Source organism: Rhinolophus hipposideros, assembly GCF_964194185.1.
Source record: "Rhinolophus hipposideros genome assembly, chromosome: 8".
NCBI classification, from domain to species: Eukaryota; Metazoa; Chordata; class Mammalia; order Chiroptera; family Rhinolophidae; genus Rhinolophus; species Rhinolophus hipposideros.
Window position 1 is genome coordinate 88,796,755 of NC_138054.1, and position 19,099 is coordinate 88,815,853.

The 19,099-nt window shown below is 45.3% G+C and overlaps 1 protein-coding gene and 1 pseudogene across 3 annotated transcripts; one reads left to right on the plus strand and one right to left on the minus strand.

The window, feature by feature from the left end:
- Positions 1-1,144: 1,144 nt before the first annotated feature.
- Positions 1,145-1,951, plus strand: LOC308501560 (putative G-protein coupled receptor 160; annotated as a pseudogene). The gene has a single exon. The product of its transcript is annotated as a putative G-protein coupled receptor 160 (transcript).
- Positions 1,952-3,595: 1,644 nt separating this feature from the next.
- Positions 3,596-19,099, minus strand: PGD (phosphogluconate dehydrogenase). Of its 2 annotated transcripts, XM_081055339.1 has the most exons (13): positions 18,990-19,099; positions 18,252-18,327; positions 17,376-17,555; positions 14,356-14,421; positions 13,562-13,680; positions 11,383-11,452; positions 9,090-9,224; positions 7,914-8,103; positions 5,383-5,513; positions 5,005-5,138; positions 4,501-4,600; positions 4,226-4,348; positions 3,596-4,142 (listed from the first exon to the last, which is right to left on the minus strand). In XM_081055339.1, the coding sequence occupies exons 1-13, from the start codon at positions 18,995-18,997 to the stop codon at positions 4,023-4,025; spliced, it is 1,452 nt and encodes a 483-aa protein (XP_080911465.1). In that variant the 5' UTR covers positions 18,998-19,099; the 3' UTR covers positions 3,596-4,022. The 2 variants fall into 2 exon arrangements, with proteins under 2 accessions (XP_080911465.1, XP_080911466.1); XM_081055340.1 differs by lacking the exon at positions 18,990-19,099 and having other exon boundaries at positions 18,252-18,946.

Genomic DNA, 19,099 nt, shown 5'->3' on the forward strand with positions numbered 1-19,099 from the left:
GCCTCCCATCTCTCACTGTTGTTTCTCTTTGAAGGAACTCACTCTCCGTTCTAGAACACCACACCTGTCCGCCTGAGAGCAAGGGGTCGATAGATCGCCCTTTGAGAAAAACTGCATCAGAGGTTCACAACCCTTAAAAAGAATCCTGAGCAAGTGGCCGTGCAGCGACTTCGTGGCCGGTCTGATGGGCTGCGCCGTGAGGGCGACACGGAGAGCGAGCGGGACCCACCACCCCCACCCCGCATTCTGGAGGCGACCGTGACAGCGAGAAGTCCCCTGGGGAGGAAACACGCTCGCGTCGCCCCACCCTGTGCAAGTGACTTGGAAAGAGGTCTTCCTACCTGTGTGTCTATCCCAAGTGGGATGACAAAAGATAGGTTGAGAGGCTCTCGTCCCCAGAAAAATGGGAAAGGGCATATTCCTTTGAGGGAAGGAAGAGTCTTGTGTCATCTGTAGTGCTTCCCTGTCAGAAAAGAGCTTATTCATGTGACATGTGGGTATGCCAGGAACCAAAGGCAGTAAAACTGAAAATAGGAATATTATCAGCAGAGAAAGACCAACTGGAGAAAGCAGAGGATAGGAAATAAAGCCAAGCAGTATTTTACTGTATGGTTCTGAAATTTCTCTAAAAATATGACTGTTCTTTCTTCAGAGAACTGCTCTGTTTAGTACCTGTTACATCAAACAAATCAGCCTCTAGATGGTAAGTGCCTGCTATCCTTGATAATATTTGGAAAAATATTACTAAATATCCTCCTTACACTAGCAATCAGAAGAAAACACACCTCTCAAAACTTTATGGAGGGCCTGGTGGCTCAGGCAGTTAGAGCTCCATGTTTCTGGATGGCAGTTGGTTGGAACGCGTCCTCTCAACCACAAGGTTGCTGGTTCGACTCCCGCAAGGGATGGTGGGCTGTGCCCCCTGCAACTAGCAACGGCAACTGGACCTGGAGCTGAGCTGCGCCCTCCACAACTAAGACTGACAGGACAACGACTTGAAGCTGAACGGCACCCTCCACAACTAAGATTGAAAGGACAACAACTTGACTTGGAAAAAAGGCCTGGAAGTACACACTGTTCCCCAATAAAGTTCTGTTCCCCTTCCCCAATAAAATCTTTAAAAAAAACAAAACCAAAAAACTTTATGGAATACTTTCGCATTTCACTCGCATTTACTGATTTTTCACTTTGGGTAAACATTTCCTTTCTATTTCAGGGAGTTTGTATTTTCAGGCATTAGGTTACTAAATACCACATTTGCCTGTTCACTCAAATTCTTTTACTTATGGCTTTTTGCATTACCCTTTTCCTGATAGCCTGTCCAGATTATTACCTGAATTTCTCTAAAACCACTTAGCTTTCAAGTAAGTGTCAAAAATTATTTTCTTTACCATGCTTTTAACTTGGATTTCAGTCTTTGCTTACGTTTTGGGAGATCCATCTCCCCAAACCTGAAGGCACAGAATGTGTATTCTTATCAATATCCTTTCTCCATCAGCAGTTACTGCCTGTCCTTTTCCATTGTGATTTTGTTTATAGCTTTTATAACCTCTTGGTCAGAATTTGCGACCTTGGTACAGGCTACTGGGATAACTTCCTATATGAATGAGACTATCCTGTATTTTCCCTTTTCACGCCAGTGCAGTTACACTGTGAGCTCTGAAAAAACACTCGGCCAAGCTCATTATGTTTTCTTGGTGCCTGGTTACCATTTGTACTATTTCAAGTGATTATTCTTTTACTTAAAGGATTCTAGCATATACTGAGATTAACATTCCGTCTTTGTACTTTATCTAGTTTTCTCATTACTACTTTGGTTTAATTGTCACAAGCTTAATTTAAGAGACATTGCACTACCTGTGGGTCATTTGCCAACTGGAAATGCTGCTTCATTCCACTTGCAATTCATAACCCTGAGCATATTGAAAAGCCTGTGTCAGTAACCATTTAGTATGTTGTCATGTTAAAACTAATTAAAACTTACAACTACAATAAGAATCATAATTTTTATAAACGGGAAAGAATGCTGACTCAGGACATACAAAGAATGAACTGAACTTAAACTTCTTCTCCCCTCAGTGTTCACACCTTTTCCGAATGTGTCTTTTGGGACTAGGATATCATTTTGCTTTCAATAAAATACTTCCAAGTAAAATTTTTATACCTGTTCAGGAAAACTGCGTATCACAAATATTAATTTAACACAAAAGTGGAATGAATTAACATTTCACCATACTGATGTTCGCATTACCCAAAAAACTGCTGGATGCAAACTGTTATGTAAACCTGAGCTTCGCTGCCAACTTGACGACACTAATGTAAACACTTTTATCACACTGAAGAAAAATCCTGATCCAATATATGGTGATGGAAGGAGAACTGACTCTGGGTGGTGAACGCACAATGGGATTTATAGAGGATGTCATACAGAATTGTACACCTGAAATTATGTAATTTCATTAACAATTGTCACCCCAATAAATTTAAAAAAAAAAGAAAAGAAAAATCCTGGGGGCAGCCGGAAGGCTCAGTTGGTTAGAGCGCAAGCTGTCAACAACAAGGTTGCTGGTTCAATTCCCACATGGGATGGTGGGCTGTGCCCCCTGCAACTAAAGATTGAAAATGGCGACTGGACTTGGAGCTGAGCTGCGCCCTCCACAGCTAGATTGAAGGACAACGACTTGGAGCTGATGGGCCCTGGAGAAACACACTGTTCCCCAATAAAGTTTATTAAAACAAATCCTGAATCATGAGCATGACCCAATGGCTCTTAAATTTGCAGGTGCGGGAGGAGGGGGTAATGAGTAGGTCTAAGTACTGAGGCCAGGCTAAGAACTTAAAAAGTTGATCATTTAACGAAAAGGATTGTCTCCCACTTCAGCACGCCTACCCCTGCATTCTTCTGAAAGAGGTCAGAGGTCAGTGGTCAGCTCAGAGACACTAACTGTTAAAACATGGAAGGTGTTTGCTCTATTCTTAGGCCACAAGTGGGGCCTCCTAAAGCACTCCACGGAAACTTCCTCAAGTTAAGCTGCTAGAGAAAAACAAGTCCATGGGTGCCAGGCCCCAGAACAGAATCAGTCAATAGGTTAAGTATCTTACAAATAAGATCAAGTGAAAAGGCCTCATTCCAGGAGCAGCCTTGGGTTGCTAAAAATCCCACACTAAATCCATGGGACAAACAGAAAGAGAGAGGCATGGGGAAGACAATGAACCAGACCAAGCTGAGCCCATCATTTAAATGTCATTCTCTAAACTGTTTATTATGAAATATGTGAAATACAAAAAGGCACAGAGAATGTTACAATGAACATCCATATACCCATTGCCCAACTCAAGAAAAAGAAAATAACCACTATATTCAAGTGCCTCGTCCGTTCACTCACTCCCAACTTCCTGCCTGTCCCTTCCTCCAGAGTTAACCATCCTAGCTTTGGTGTTTCTTGTATTATTCTGGTGTCTTTTTAAAAAAAGAAAACAAAGAGGGGGGAAGAAAGGAAACAAACAGATTCAAATGTAATGGAACTGGCTGCTAGTGGGGAAAATGGCTCCGTGTGGCTGAGATGAAAGTATTTAAGAGTCTGGAGAAAAAGCATAAATATAATGTAGTTTTATTAAGTAAAGGAAAAAAGGAATTCAGCTGCATGATACAAAGATTCCAGTCTGATCAATTTCCAAAGAAAGCCCTTCCCTCCTACGTGGTAAGAGCTGCTGCCTCCATCAGGGCAAACTTAGATGCCTCCCTAATCCACAGGACATGGGACATGTGGAAAGTCACTGCGTCGGGAGCTGGTTTGCACTGTCGCACATTAATTCCTGGCCAGTCCCTAGAGGCAAGGACAGAGCCCACGGTGGGTCTCACAGAACTACTTCACAAGTAAGGTGACTTCGGGAGTCTCTTCCGACACTTTGTTTTAAAAGATCTGAGCAGAAAGTAGGGCAAAGGGCCGTGTAAGCAGTGTTGTGTGGCAAATGGAATGTCCCGTCTATGGAATTGCGGTGGGTTAACACGGTGAGCGCGACTAGGCATTGTAGGAAGAGGAAGACACACTGCCGCCGTGGCCGGTCCAGTTAGTGTGGATAAACTTCCCTGGTTTGGCCAAGAGTTCATAGGTGTGGGCCCCAAAGTAATCCCGCTGAGCCTAGGGAATGAGAGGTGAGGCTGGTGAGGATGACACACAGGCACATGACCCTCAGGTCATTCGCCCCTCCTCCCACAGCTCACCTGGATCAGGTTGGCTGGCAGCATCTCGTGTCTGTACCCGTCATAGAAGGAAAGAGCGGTGGTGAAGCAGGGCATGGGGAGGCCCGCCTGGACACCGGTGCTGACCGCCCGCCGCCAGGACTCCTGCACAAGGGAACAAAGCCCACAGAAAAGATAACTGGTTCCAGTCGAAACGACCAATGTTTACCCGCACCAGTGCTGGCAGGTGAAAACCAGATGTCCCCGAGCAAAACCCGAGACAGAAGTCCCGTACCGCCCAGCTCTCGGTGACATACCTGGCAGTTTTCCACCGCTGACTTAAAGAAGTCATCTAGTAGTAGGTTCTGAAGTTCTGGGTTTCGATCAAATGCATCTTTGATCTTTCCTAGGAATACGCTGAAATGATCAGGAGGGAAAAAGTCAGTGAACATTAACTACAGCGGGCTGACGCCTGGCAGGAAGCGGGGCAAATACGTTGCAAGCTCATGTATTCCCAAGAGAGACACAAGGTTACACTTGTCAACCCTCAAAGCCAGCTGTATGCTTAGTGAAAACATGGCGCCGAGTCCCAGGAGGCACTTCGGTGAGGCCGGGCAGTTCTCACAGTTCCCTTAAAAGGTGCAGTGTGGACACTAGTTAGAACTGCTGTACAGGAGAAAAGTGACGTGACCACCTAAACCTGTCTCGTTGCCCGTGAGAGGACGAAGTGCACCAGTTTCGTGGAAACCGGTCACGCAGCGCCCACAGACCTCTGTCCTCCGACACAGGCACGTGGTGTGTCCTTTCCAGCACTCACTCACCTTCGGATGATGCAGCCCCCCCTCCACATCAAGGCAATGCCACCATAGTTGAGGGTCCAGCCAAATTCAGTAGCTGCCTGTCTCAGCAGCATAAAGCCTTGAGCGTAAGAGATGATCTTGGAAGCATAGAGGGCCTGAAGAACGACATGAAGACTTTAATCAGAGTTGCAGCTGGCAAAGTGACCGCCTGTGCCTACCAGCCTCACCCCACGATCCGTGCAGGTCCCAGAGAGGGCAGCGGTGTGGGAAAAGGCTGCAGGGCAGATCCAAGAAAGCTGGACTGGCCACCCACCCTGTGGCCTCAGGACGTTCTCCTGCAACAGCCCCCACCCCGCTGCCTTCCAAGGGACAAAGGCTACTCCAGGGACAGGGACCCACCTTTCGAATGTCCTCCAGGAATGACTTCTTATCACCTTTAAACTGGACCTTTTGAGGACCCTTCAGCTTTTTGCTAGCTTGAATCCTCTCGTCCTTCAGAGATGATAAGCAGCGGGCAAAGACCGCTTCTCCTACATGGGGGACAGCAGGGCAGGAGACGATGTGTGACCCAAGTCTACACATTAAACCAGCAGAAAAAGAGGACACACAAGCAGGAGAGGATGAGGAAGAACAGAAATGGAGCAAGATTTTCAATGTTACCAAGAGCTGAAAGTCTCAACCTTAGGCCACAACAGGTAACTCAGATCAGAAAGAAGTCTTATAAAAAGCTCTAAGCAGTTGATTTGACAACTAAAACTCCAAGTCAATCTTGCAACATAAATACAGGTATTCAATCACAAAGATCAACAGGAAATTCAATGGGGAGTTTTGCAGAAAAACAAAGTGGTAAAATGACTATTATTCAGAATTACTCAGTGTTGGTTGGTCAAGAGTAAAATTTCAATTTCAGTTGAGAGGACTATAAGTTTTAAATGCTCACCAAGGACTCCATTTATTTTCTTTTGAAGCACTAACTACCCATCCATTTGAAATAGCCAGTACGCTGAGAAGTAACACTTACAGACTCACTCCTCAAAAACCTCTCAATTTTCCAATCCCCAAACAGGCTACCTTTTGCTTTATACCACTGCAATAAAGCGAGTGTCGCAATAAAGTGAGGCACAATGTTTTTGCTGGTGGCAGGTCTTGCCTTCAATTTGCAAAAAAAACCCACAGCATCTGTGCAGCGCAGTAAAACAAAGTATGCCCGCAGTTTTCGCTTTCAGTGTGTCTATGGTCACCATTAAAATTTCACAATTTTACTTCATTTGAATAAAAAACATTTCAAAATAGAATTTTAGTATTAAGACATTTGGTATCTTCAAGCATTATCCCTCATCAAAGAATACTTGCTCAACTGACAATTTTATAGGAATAAAGTCGGTGTCTGTATCCTGGCCCGGGACTTTTTTTTTTAACTTGTATTTATTTTAAGTGTGTTTCTTTTCCAGGACCCATCAGCTCCAAGTCAAGTAGTTGTTTCAATCTAGTTGTGGAGGGCGCAGCTCACACTGGCCTATGCGGGGATGGAACCGGCAGCCCTGTTGTTAAGAGCACCCCGCTCTAACCACTGAGCCATCTGCACCCCCGCGGGCCCCCTCCCAACCCCTGGCCTGGGACTCTTGTTGCTGCTGCAGTGCATACACAATGACTTAGCATTTGTGGGCAGAAGCATTGTAAGAACTGGCGCAAGGAGGCAAGTGTGGCGACACCCTTCAGCGTTCCCTCAGGGTCAGGAGGAACACGGACTTCCCCATTAGGTCAACTGACAAAAATGGCGCCCATCAGGGATTAGGTCCAGCCTGCCTTCAATTGGCAAAAGGGTGCAGTCTCCCTTTTACAATGAGAGCAGGATTCTTCTTGAGACTGTCATACTCTTATACTTGAGTCAGCAATGAATAAACCCCTCCCAGCTACTGTTCCCTTGGTCACATGCCTATGGTGTCACTCAGATTAGCTGAAAAGCAGCCAACTTCCTTATCCACAAAGCAGGACTAGGCAACCTCCTTCCCTCCTGACTGGGCCTTACAACCACACAGAGTTCACGGTACACTAAGTGAGGCCTAATTACTCAGGAAATCAGAAGGAAGGGACCGGGCAGGGAAAGCATCCTACACCTGGAAGAACACACAGGAAATTTTCTGTTTTATTACAGCGGGAACCACTCCGTCAGGAGCCAAGACTAGCCTTTCCTTAAACAAGCTCGGCACCTTTGTTCAGGCTTCTTTCGCAATCTTGCCAGAAGCGTATCTATTTGATTCTTAAAGAACCAACTTGTAGTTTTGTTAGTTCTCTTCCTGTTTTCTGTTTACTTCTGCTCTTTATTTATTTCCTTCAATGTATACCTTTTTGAGTTTGACGCTTAGCTCATTAATGTAAGATGAAAAACATGGATGGGAAGGATATACACCCACTTCAGGATGGAGTGGTGAAGGAACTTAGGAAAAGAATATTTAAAGATTTGAAATATACAGGTAATACTTTACTTTTTAAATATTTGGGGGGAAAACCTCAGCAAAATATTAATAATAAATGCTGAGTACATAAGTTTGTTATTCTGTGAACTTTTGTATGAAAAATTCTATTACAGTTACCTTGTCCATGGAAAAGATTTAGGTCACTGACTGTAATTAAATCACTAATGTGAAAAACTACCCCAAAGATGAAATTGGTAAGAAAGGCAGTCACTTCAGAATTTATGTCAAAGCTCCTAGGATTGAGAAAAGGATTATAAAGAGGAAGTTAAAAGCAGTTTCAGGCTCTCTCACACCAGGTATTTTCATCTGTGGGGAGCAGAGAGCACCCTGAAAGCTGACAGATTCCCTAATAAAAGAGTGGGTTCCTAGTTGCCAGCCTATACCGCTATTCTAGGACACCAGCACCAAAGCATCGAGGCCAGAGCGCGCGCCGCGGGGCGGGACCTCACTCACCGATGAGGGTGACGGGCATGCCGTACTCCAGGGCTGAGATGGCCGTCCACTTCCCCGTGCCCTTCTGCCCCGCGCTGTCCCTGATCTTTGGCAGCAGGTGTGTGCCGTCGCTGTCTTGGAACTTGAGGATATTGGCTGTGATTTCAATCAGGAATGAGTCTAGCTCTGTCTTATTCCATTCCTCAAACGCCTACGTGAAGGACGTGAGAGAAACAAGGGTTAGACAGGAGTAGCCCCCTGAACCGATTCCCCCTTTTCCGCTGTAGACGCTGCCTGGTGTTCAGGATGTGCTCACCAGCCCAGGCCAGCAGCTTCTTCTCTGCCAGTAGGGACAGTACTTTTCTGCTCCCACCGGCTGAGTGACGCTGACCGAGAGTCACTCGTGTTTCATCTTAACCCGACTATGCTGACTTTCTGATTGCCGGACTGTTCTTTCCCAGAGCAAGGGGTCCCTCACCTCACTTCACTCAGGTGTGTCTGTACACTGTCACCTCCTCAGGGACCTGCCTTGATCTAAGCCCAAATCTACCTCTTACACACACCGGTGTCCTTTCCTTTATGACAGGGAGCACTGACTAGCGTCATATTATATATTTAACTATTACCGTCTGTTTTCCCAGCTCTACGAGGGCAGGAACCTTGTTTTTACTATTATACCTCCAACATTTAGAAGAGAGAGACAGCCAGATATTCAATTAAAGCAAGTGTAGTAAAATGTTAATGGTAGTATCCAAGTAGTGTGTATACGAATGCTCACTGTCCAATTCTTGCAACCTAGCTGTGTGTTTGAACATTTTCGTAATAAAATGTTAGAGGAAATGCTAACTGTCAAAAGCCAGTCTCAGCATGATCAAAAAAGAAAGCTTCTAGGGCACTTCCCACATGGGACAATGGGAGGGTCAAAGGAGACAATGTACGTAGAGTGACAGTGCCTGACACACAGTAGGGTCACTATATGATTACCACTGAGACGCTTGCTTTGAGCACTTCTGGTTTGGTGACCCGCTGTCATACCCTAGAGTCCTATTACTGGTAGCTTCCCTTAAATTAGGCTGAGCCCACCAGACCACCAGAATGACCAAAGGAGAAAGAATGAAGAAGGATGTGTTGGCACTAGCAACCCCTCCCATGTGGGCAGTGATTCCTCGTTGCAGACAGGCAGGGCCTGCCACTCACCTTTGCCATCTCGTCATGCTCCATGCCCAGAACGTCTTTCATCAGATGGTAGGCCTCGCAGATGAGCTGCATGTCCCCATACTCTATCCCATTATGCACCATCTTCACGAAGTGTCCTGCTCCCTCCTCTCCCACCTGTCAGTGACAAACACCAAGAGGCCGTCAGAGAAGCAGATGATACACCAGGAAAGCCCACGTCAGATTCTTCGGCAAGGCACCCTCCTCATACAGAAAATAACAAATGCGAAGCAAATATTTACAGTATTTTAAAAATAAGAACCACTATATGATAATTTAACATAAGCTTCAATCCAGTCCAATGGTATTTTAAACTCCCAATTCATGCCTCTGTAAGAAATGGAAAAAAAACCCAAATTCACTTAAGTACCTGAGCCTATATTTTCCACTTTCTCATTGTTATTAAGAGCAACTCCCATTCCCTACTCATAAGTAAGAGAAGTCTTCTTTTTCCTGAAGTTACCACTTTCCTACCAACTGGAGGATACAATAAGTTGGTTAATTAAATCACTTGAACTAAAAAGAAACATATAAATGTACTGTGGTTATTTCTAATGGCTACTGAGAGAGAAAATATCTTTGATTCCAGGTCTGGTTCTCAAGCTTATAAGCCCAGAAACGTGTTTTTGCCGGGTCTCATAGTTGACAAGATTCTGATTTATACTAACGCTGGCAAGATGTATAAAATCAGAATACAGTTTATCAATTTATGATGAGAAATTTACGGATCTTAGTGGTTACAAGCGTCAGTCCGAGCAACACATTCTGTCCTTCCAGACAAGCTATGTGGGAAACCCCATTATCTGAAAATTCTTTAGTGTGCAAGGAATCAGAACAAAGGGAATGACAGAGGTCAAGTATTTAACGGTGCCAGTCATATGCACCCATCTCCACAACAGGGACAGACCTGTGGGAGACCAGATGGCTGGGTGTCCTGAGCGGTCTCTCCTGGTAGTCACTCAGATCGCTCCTGAGGACCTTTACATCAGAGACTTCACTTCCTTGGTCTGTTTCCATTACTGACCTGCCCCCTCCGATTTTGACACTTTCTTTGGCCATGAAGTAACATGGTTAAATAACTTCTTACTTCACCCCAGCCTTTCTGTAACTTCAAAAATGAAGCAAGGAGTGCCTCCTTTTCTTATGGATACCAGCTTTTTCGATACCCTGCGACTAAGCCCTAAACTTACGGATAGTCAGCCAGACTCGATCAAGATACATGAGGGCAAGTACTGTTTTTTTCCTTCATGACCTTGTTGCAAGTATATCTAAAAAGAAGTTACCGCCACTGTACTTTTACTGAACATACTCTATTGTCAGGAATAAAAGTTCCTTTCCCAATCCTTCATGCTAACGAGAAGATTACTCAATGCTCTAATTTACAGCACCGGCCTCTCTCTACCCTAAGTGGAATATGTTAAATTTAATGACCACTGGCTAAAATGTAAGGACCAGATTAGCTGCTATAAAGTCACCAGGCGCTGTCACAGTCAGGAGGGAGGACATCCCTCATGCCTCATATGCCTTAGTCCTTGTTTCTTCTCTACTTTTTATCTCATATAGAATAAATGTAATATAGTAAAAATAGTGCTGTTATAAAATGAATGGGGATTGGGAGCTCAGATCTTGGAGACCATCCAGTCCAACCCCGTACTTTACAGGTAAGAAAAACTGAAGTCCACGCAGGGAAAGGGACTTGCCAACTGTCACCCAGTGAGTTCATGGAGAGCCAGAATTATAACTCAGGTCTCCCCAGCCCAGTGGTTTTTCCTCCATGGCACGGAGGGAGGCTGCAATAGGGATAAACTCCATTTGAATAGCAACACGAAACACAGGGAGGGGAGGAATGTGTGAGCACGCCTAGGCCATCTGGCTCTTCAGGGCAGAAGACCACCACTGAATCCGTTCAAGTGCAGAATACCTACCAAGGCAAGCGAACCCCGCTTTTGATTGTGACATCCTTTTCTTAGCCATGAAGAAACCTGGCTTAAAACAATCTTACTTCATCTCATCCTTCCTGTTTCGTTTTAAAGAACCTGTCTCTTAGATGATTTGAGGAGGGATGCTTTTAGTATCAACGTCAAGGCTATGAGTAGTCAATTAAGACATACAACACGCACAATAGGCATGCATTTTATGCACCAGCTCTGGTAGCACTTAAAAGACAGAGAAGCTTATGTCCCAAAGCCACCCGCTGGGACCAAGGTGGCCCTGTGCACTTGGTTATGTCCACACCCATGTTGCCAGCTGGCTCTGAAAGGGGCCCAGCACTTGCCCAGTCACAGCAGGGTTCTCCAGTTCCTACTTTGGCCGCGATGCCCTGGAAGATTGTCTTGATGTGGGGCCTGTGGGAAGGAACCGGTAGTTTAGCTGCTAAGATCTCAATGAAATACTCAAGGGCTGCCCCCACCCTGACTTTCCTTCTTTCTAATTGGGGGGCTGTGGGGAGAAGGGGGATGTGCCCACGAAAAAGTAATGAAGTGCTTGAGGCCTGAAGGTAGACCTACCTAATGACTGAAGGTAGAGGCTACCGACTACCTGATCTGAGGAGACAGACAAAGAGGGCGGGAGCATCAGCAAAGCACCAGGAGAAATTTCTATAGCACAAAAAGACATGGTTCCAACAGCAAGCAACCCGAGAGATCCTTAGAGACCCCATTTTATCAGGCAGGATGTGTGTTATCCAGAACAACATAATCCTGGACAGAGAACTGTGCGGTTTCCAAGAGCTACATTATTATTATTCAGAGAAAAAGCAGCTGTTCTTCGTTCCTCCACAGCCCCTCAGGAGAATGGATTTAACACCTGACGCCTTCTCCGTATTGTTCTCCTCACTATTGACCAATAAAGCCTTCTTCACAAAACGTTTTTGGTAAAGACACAAAATCTGACAGGTTGGAAAGTTAACACTTAGAATCAGGGGTCTAAGACATTATTCCTTAAGCTTTAGAACAGGGGTGTCCAAACTGCGTCCCGCGGGCCAACTGCGGCCCGCAATCCATTTTTAATTGGCCCGCAGCAAATTCCAAAAATACATTTAGTTTACTTAAACCCGGTGAGGCAATACGTACTTCACCTCGAGTGAGTGGCCGGCTGTTTGTGTATTTTACCGCATATGGCCCGTGGTGAAAAACGTTGAAAAAAGTTTGGACATCCCTGCTTTAGAACTTCGCTGGACTCTTACTGAGTGTTTCAGGTAAAAGTGCCGCTTCTACTTCTGCCAGACCATGTGAGAGAAGTGAATGAAGGAGCAATTGGAACAGCTCTGCGTGTCAAATGTTTTCGTGGGTATTGTCTGCATTGCTAATTGCCCACTGGGCAAGGACCACAAGATAAATATTTTTAAGCTTCTGAGGAGCAAGAAGGCCTCTACTTCTAGATTTAACATACCGAAGGGAAGCTCCAGACTTATTCATCAGAGAGGTAATTTAAAGAATAATCTTCCCCAGCATACCCTTCGCCCTTGGGGATTAGGTTTGATCACTCCCTACTTTAATGTCTAATATATTTCTAGAATGTTTGGAAATCAATCTCATTCGGAAAAGAATGTTACCTTTCCATTTCTCCCTCAAAACGATCCTTCCTTTTCTATTTCTTTCTCTTCTGCTCTCTCTCTCACTTTCTCTTTTTCTAGTCTCAGCAGTGCTGTTTCCCCTCAGTCTGAAGTATGTATGATTAATTACTTGCCCCTTTTCATTTTGATTCTCTAGCCTGCTCACCCGCCCCACCCTTAGTCTTACACACCCTTTTTTTTACATACCAGAGTACCTCCCCTCTATGGCCATCCCTTCCTCTGATACCATGTTTCCCTGAAAATAAGACCTAACCAGAAAAGAAGCCCTAGCATGATTTTTCAGGATGCTCATAATATAAAATAAGCCCTAATGAGTCTTTGAAGCAAAACTTAATATAAGACCCGGTCTTACTTTGGGGGAAATACAGTGGGGCTTTTATATTATGAGCACCCTGAAAAATCATGGTAGGGCTTATTTTCCAGTTAGGTCTTATTTTTGGGGAAACACGGTACGTACCACAGTGAACAGTGTAAAATTTGTTTTTTTTTTCCAAGTCAGATAAAAATTTTCGACCTCATTCCTAGGGACAAAAGAGCCCCCACCAGATTTTTCTATGACTCATTCTTATTAAACTGGACCTAACTTCTAAATCCAGACAGTGCACAGGGCATCCTCTGAACTGCTTGCTGAAAGCCTCTGAACTCTTTAAGGCTATTTAGAACTTCCATTTATCTGTCTTGGTGGGAATAACGGGGGAAAAAAGGCAAAGGAGGAATATTTACATACATTGTGTCAAAGCAACAAAATGTAGACCAAGCATCGCTATGTGCGACACTCAGTCACCACAGACATCAGAGTGGCAGAGCTGTTCACGGCTCACTCATTCTCCGAGTGCAGGCTCCCTTGTGTTGAAATGGGGGCAGTGCTCTTGGTACTCACCAGGCTTCTTTGTTCCCTCCTGGCATAAGTGATGGGCCGTACCGGGCCCCTTCCTCTCCACCGCTAACTCCGCTCCCCACAAACAAGATTCCCTTGGCCTTGAGGTCTCGACATCGTCTCTATGTGAGAGAAAAATAATTTCATCGTGCATCAATAGAGTAAGCTTCTCCCAATGAATGAGATGAGGTGTGACAGGTACAGTGATCCCACATTTGACATGAAATGACCCCAGGATCCAAGATTAACCTGGTCATTAAAGAAATTTAATTCCCTCAGCTTGGGAGTTAAAAAAAAGAAAAATCCATGGAAGTTCCAGGTAGCTACCCTGTCCCCAAAGGGAATAAAGCGAAACATACATTCTTATTTTACTGAAAAAAACCCTGCACAGTAAGACTCAATTAAGAAAGAGTTGGTTTAATACAAGTACGACTTCCTGTCAGTCAGCACTTCAGACTGTCCAGGGACTTCTCCCAACATGTAAGACCATTAGAGCAGTGGTTCTCAACTATGTCAGACGCTGACGTATCATGGATTGGTGACAGAGGAAAGGGAGGGTCACACATAAAGGCTCCGCTTGCTGTATCTAAACTGTAGTCATTCTTTTGAGTTTTATGTGTGACTGATGAGAACTTTATCCACCAAGTATGTCTGAGAAGAAACAAAGGCTGAGTACCAATGTCCGGAGTCAGGACCACAGAAGGACAGTCCACTCTTTGGTCACCCATGTGCAATGCTGATACTTTTTTCTAGAATGTTCTTAGAAAATGGAAGAATTGGGCCTGGTGAACACTTACTGTAGTGTCCCTGTATTCAGAATTTCCTCCATCGATGATGATGTCACCAATCTCCAATAGTGGTACCTGTAACCAGATACCAACATTAAGATGGGCCAAAGACATGAAAGACAAAAATATAACATACTTTAGCCAATTAAAACAAACAAGAATTTATTCCAAATATACCCAGTCTAAAAGTATGTATTATTTAATTTTCAATAACCCTCTCTATGGCTAGAGCTAGACCCTACTGAAAAGCTTAGGGCTAGTAAACCCAGTCAGAACTCTCCACAACTGAAATAATTCTTTGTAACTAGGCGAAGATTTTCCAACAAACAAAACCTACTGGGAAAATTTTGTATTTCCAACATGTACCATCGTTGATGTTCCCAAACAGGCCCTGAACAAGACTATCTTCCAACGGTACCCCAAGCAGGCTGGCTTTCTTATTTACTATTCAGTCTCCCCCTACAAGGCTCCAGTGAACATTACTTAATATTCTCCCGTCCTGAAGAACAAGCTGCCTTTTTCCAGTTCATTCTGTCTACAGTTAATCATGGACAGCTTGCTACATAAAAGAGCTTGCTATGTCCTTTATCACCATGTGATTCCTTCTTACGTCACATTTTCTTAAAAATGGTAGCACACTGGTTACAAATCCCTCTCCCTGTAGAAACAACCCCAGTGTTAGCACGACTCCTCTAGAGAAGGAAGTTCCTCCCTTGTCTTTGTTTATTGTCACTATGCTGCTCACAAGATGTGTCTTCTAAATGGCCAATGCTTTGGCTTTTTCAGAACTGTTACCGTACAACTGATTTTGAGAATCTAAGCAAATTATTTCCACTGGTTCTCCTTCATCTATGTGCTTTTGGGGGTGGGGGTGGGGAAGCACCCTGAGGCTGCAGGAGACAGGCAGTGGTCTCCATTTACTGTTGATGAGGAAAATCCTCCCCAGTGGTGCAGTGACCTCTTTTCCCAGAGTTATGTAGAGGGAAGGGGCCCCAGGGGTACCCCAGAAACAGCTTATAGCAATAGTGCCTCAACCAACAGCTGCTGTTTTCCCATCAGGGCTGCTCTGCCACAGCGATCCCAGTGGGCGAGTGGGAACAAGTCCTTCGGTGGGAACAAGTCGAGGAAAGAACAGAGAAGTGTGAGGACAGACTGGCACAGGGACGGGCCCACTAACCCCCAGCCTTGGTGGCTGGGGGCACTGGAGGAGAGCTTCAATGAGGCCTCCGACTACGTGTTTAAGAACCACGAGCAGCACCTACGTGAAGCCTACCCTGCCTCGGCTGATGATTAGGGACCAGAACTGCAACGGAGGCCTGCCTCCCAGAGGCCCTCTAGGGGAATCGGCGCTGGGGCACCCATCTGCCCCCGCCATCACAGCCCACATGCAAATTTGTTTTCTTCTAAAAAAGATACATTTTCTAAAGCCAACAAACTGGTACAAAAATAAGTATCCAGTGTGTATGTAGTTCCTAGGATTCCCTAAGGGGATCTTTCATCACATAAATTACCGTGTTTCCCCGAAAATAAGACCTAGCCGGACAATCAGCTCTACTGCATCTTTTTTTTTTTTAAATTAAATTTATTGGGGTGACAATTGTTAGTAAATTTACATAGATTTCAGGTGTACAATTCTGTATTACATCGTCTATAAATCCCATTGTGTGTTCACCACCCAGAGTCAGTTCTCCTTCCATCACCATATATTTGATAATGCATCTTTTGGAGCAAAATTAATATAAGACCCAATATCATATCATATCATATCCTATGTATCATACATATCATATAGTAATACACATCATATAGTAAAGTAAGACCGGGTCTTATGTTAATTTTTGCTCCAAAAGACGCATTAGAGTGGATTGTCTGGCTAGGTCTTATGTTCGGGGAAATACTGTATACAATGATTTGGGAATTGTTGCTTTATAGGAACACTGAGGAAAATGAAATCTTTTTCTACATTTGGACACTAATGTTTGTGAATAGCACTAAACATTCACAACACACAATCAAAACGAGTCCACTACGGTTTAGTCACGCACCACACAATGACGGCTCGATCAATGACGGACCGCCTGCACATCCCACGGTGGTCCCATAAGATTATAATGGAGCTGAGAAATTCCTATTGCCAATGACATGGTAGCCGTCACAGCACACTTCTAAACTCACATGTGTGTGGTGATGCCGCTGTAAACAAATCTGCGCTGCCAGACGTATAAAAGTATAGCACATATAATTACGTACAGTACATGACACTTGATAATGATAATAAACGACTATGTTACTGGTTTGTGTATAATTATTATTTATCCTTAGTGTACTCTTTCTGCTTATTAAAAAAAAGTTTGCTAAAAAAAAAAAAATTTTTTTGCTAGATTACAAAGTACCAGGAAAAAAAATACAAGTTTGCTGTAAAACAGTATGTCGTGCTTCATTTTGTCTCTCTTAAGATTAAGCTATAGACAGACCAGCAGCCATACTCTGTAAAACAGTACGTTGTGTCACATGTCACGTCTCTTGATTGCATCATTTTCTCTGGTGCTTGATTTAATCTCGTGTCGTTCTGTAGTGACATTCTGTACAGGCTTGTAGCCTGGGAGCAAAAGGCTAGACCGTCCAGCCTAGGTGTGCAGTAGGCTGGACCTCCAGGTTTGTGTAGGTGCACTGTACGACATTCACACGACAAAATCTCCTAATGATGCATTTCCTAGAAAGTGGCGCGTGACTGTCTTGTTTCTACTCTTGTTGTTAACGAATTCTTATTGAAATGTCTCTTGGTATCCTCAGAATTTTATACATAAGGAATTATTACGACCCGAGGATATGTTGTTACTTAATTAGTACCAATTAAGTTAACCAACACTGAGACATTTAAGCAATTATTTGCTCAGAACCGAGCCGTGCATATCCAGAAGCTGAAGGGCAGGGGGAATCTCACCAGTAAAAAGAAGTGAAAGAGCTAAAAGAAAGAATGAGAAAAGTTCTGTCACACTAGTAGCAGCTGGGAGCAGAGCTGGCCTCACCAATTTTTGGATGAAATCGTCAACAGCTTGACCAGCCTTCACAAGCAGTATGATCCGCCGAGGCTTCCTCAGCTTGGAGACCATCTCCTCCAAGGAGTGAGCACCAACCACTTTGGTTCCCTTTGCCTCGTTGGCCAAGAAATCATCAACTTTGGAGACTGTCCTATTAAAAGCGCAGACCTAAAAGGACAAAAAGCCAGTTAGGAGATCTAGGACACACAAGACCTTCAGACCATGGACGCAGTGACAATGAAATTTCTGCTCAGCCCAAAGTTTTGGGGAGGTTGGACCTGCCTTTGCCTTAACCCACCCAAGTGCTGACTAATCACTGTAAAGTTCATTTTAGTGGATGAAACGGCAGAGAACGGAATATAAGCAAAGGTCAACTACCCATGGCCTATCAGACTAGAGTCTGTCACTAACTGGTTAGGACTCAGATCTAGGAACCAGCTGGCTCCAGGCTGATCTCTCTCGCCACTGATAATCCTTGTATCTAAGCCAGTTTAGTACTTGTACGTAAACTTTTCCCTATCCTCAGGTTTCATTAGGCAATAAAGTTAGAGCTCTCTCTACACATCCTGCAGGACTTCTCCTCCTTAAATACTGATTGGTTTATTCAGGCTGCAAACTTGACTGAACTGATCGATTTAACAGGACCCTTCTTCCGCAGATGATTGTGGAACTGGCCCTCCCATGCACACATACAAAGCAGTCCTTCTCCTCCTTTTGCAAAAAACGTCCTAAGCGGCAACAGAGTATAAAGAGAAATACGTTCCAGGTTATATGGGGTCTTTGAAACTGCAGGACAATCACCAGCACTCTGGCTGATAAACACCAGGAACCCGTCAGAAAAGGAGAGTGTCCCTTGTGACTTACCACAAAGCCGTGATCATTCATGTTCAAAATTAAGTTCTGGCCCATGACAGCCAGTCCAATCAGCGCAATGTCGGCTCTGAAAGACCAGAAAAAGGAACAACGCACCATGTGTCTGTTTCACTTAATCCATTCCAACTCAGGACTTCAGAGTTTCCCAGCTTTCGCTACGATTCAGTAGCTTGCTTTGCCTCTCCCTCTGTCCCCCTACTCCCTTTACACTTTAGAACCCAGGCAGGCAGCCCTCCATCAAACTATAAACAGACAAGCCCCAACTCGGTCACTTCAAGGGACCTCAGGTTCTCCTGACATCAACTAAATACGCGAACAGGAGGTATTCACGGCGTGTGCCCGCGGCACGTAGGCGCTAGTCCACCCCGCAGACGCGTCCCGGGGGCCGGTCTCCCACAGCGCGCAGCCCGCCGCAGGGGCTTCTCCGCCGCACAGCCGCCTCCTCTCCGCAGAAGGGCTTCCCGCGGCCACGCCTGCCCCCTCCCCGCTCTCTCTAACAACCGGGATCCGCCCGGAGCCGCCCCGAGGGGCAGAGGGCTGGGTCCGACGGAAAGGCGAAGCCGACCGGCTGGCCCGGGACCGAGCGGGCTGAGACCCCGGAGGCCTGGGATTCTGATCGCCACGAGGCCGGGGCTCAGGCGAGCCCGGGGGCAGGGCGACGTCGGGGGCGGCCCGCCCTTAGCACTGGCCTTCCGGAAGCTCCCCGGGCGCCTGCGGGCCGTCACTCACTGGGCCATGGCGGCGGCGGCAGCCAGGTAGGAGCGAAAAGAGGCGGAGGGCAGAGACGGCACGTCGCGGGCGACTGAAGCTGAGTCCCGCGGTGGCTCGCCTTCCGAGGC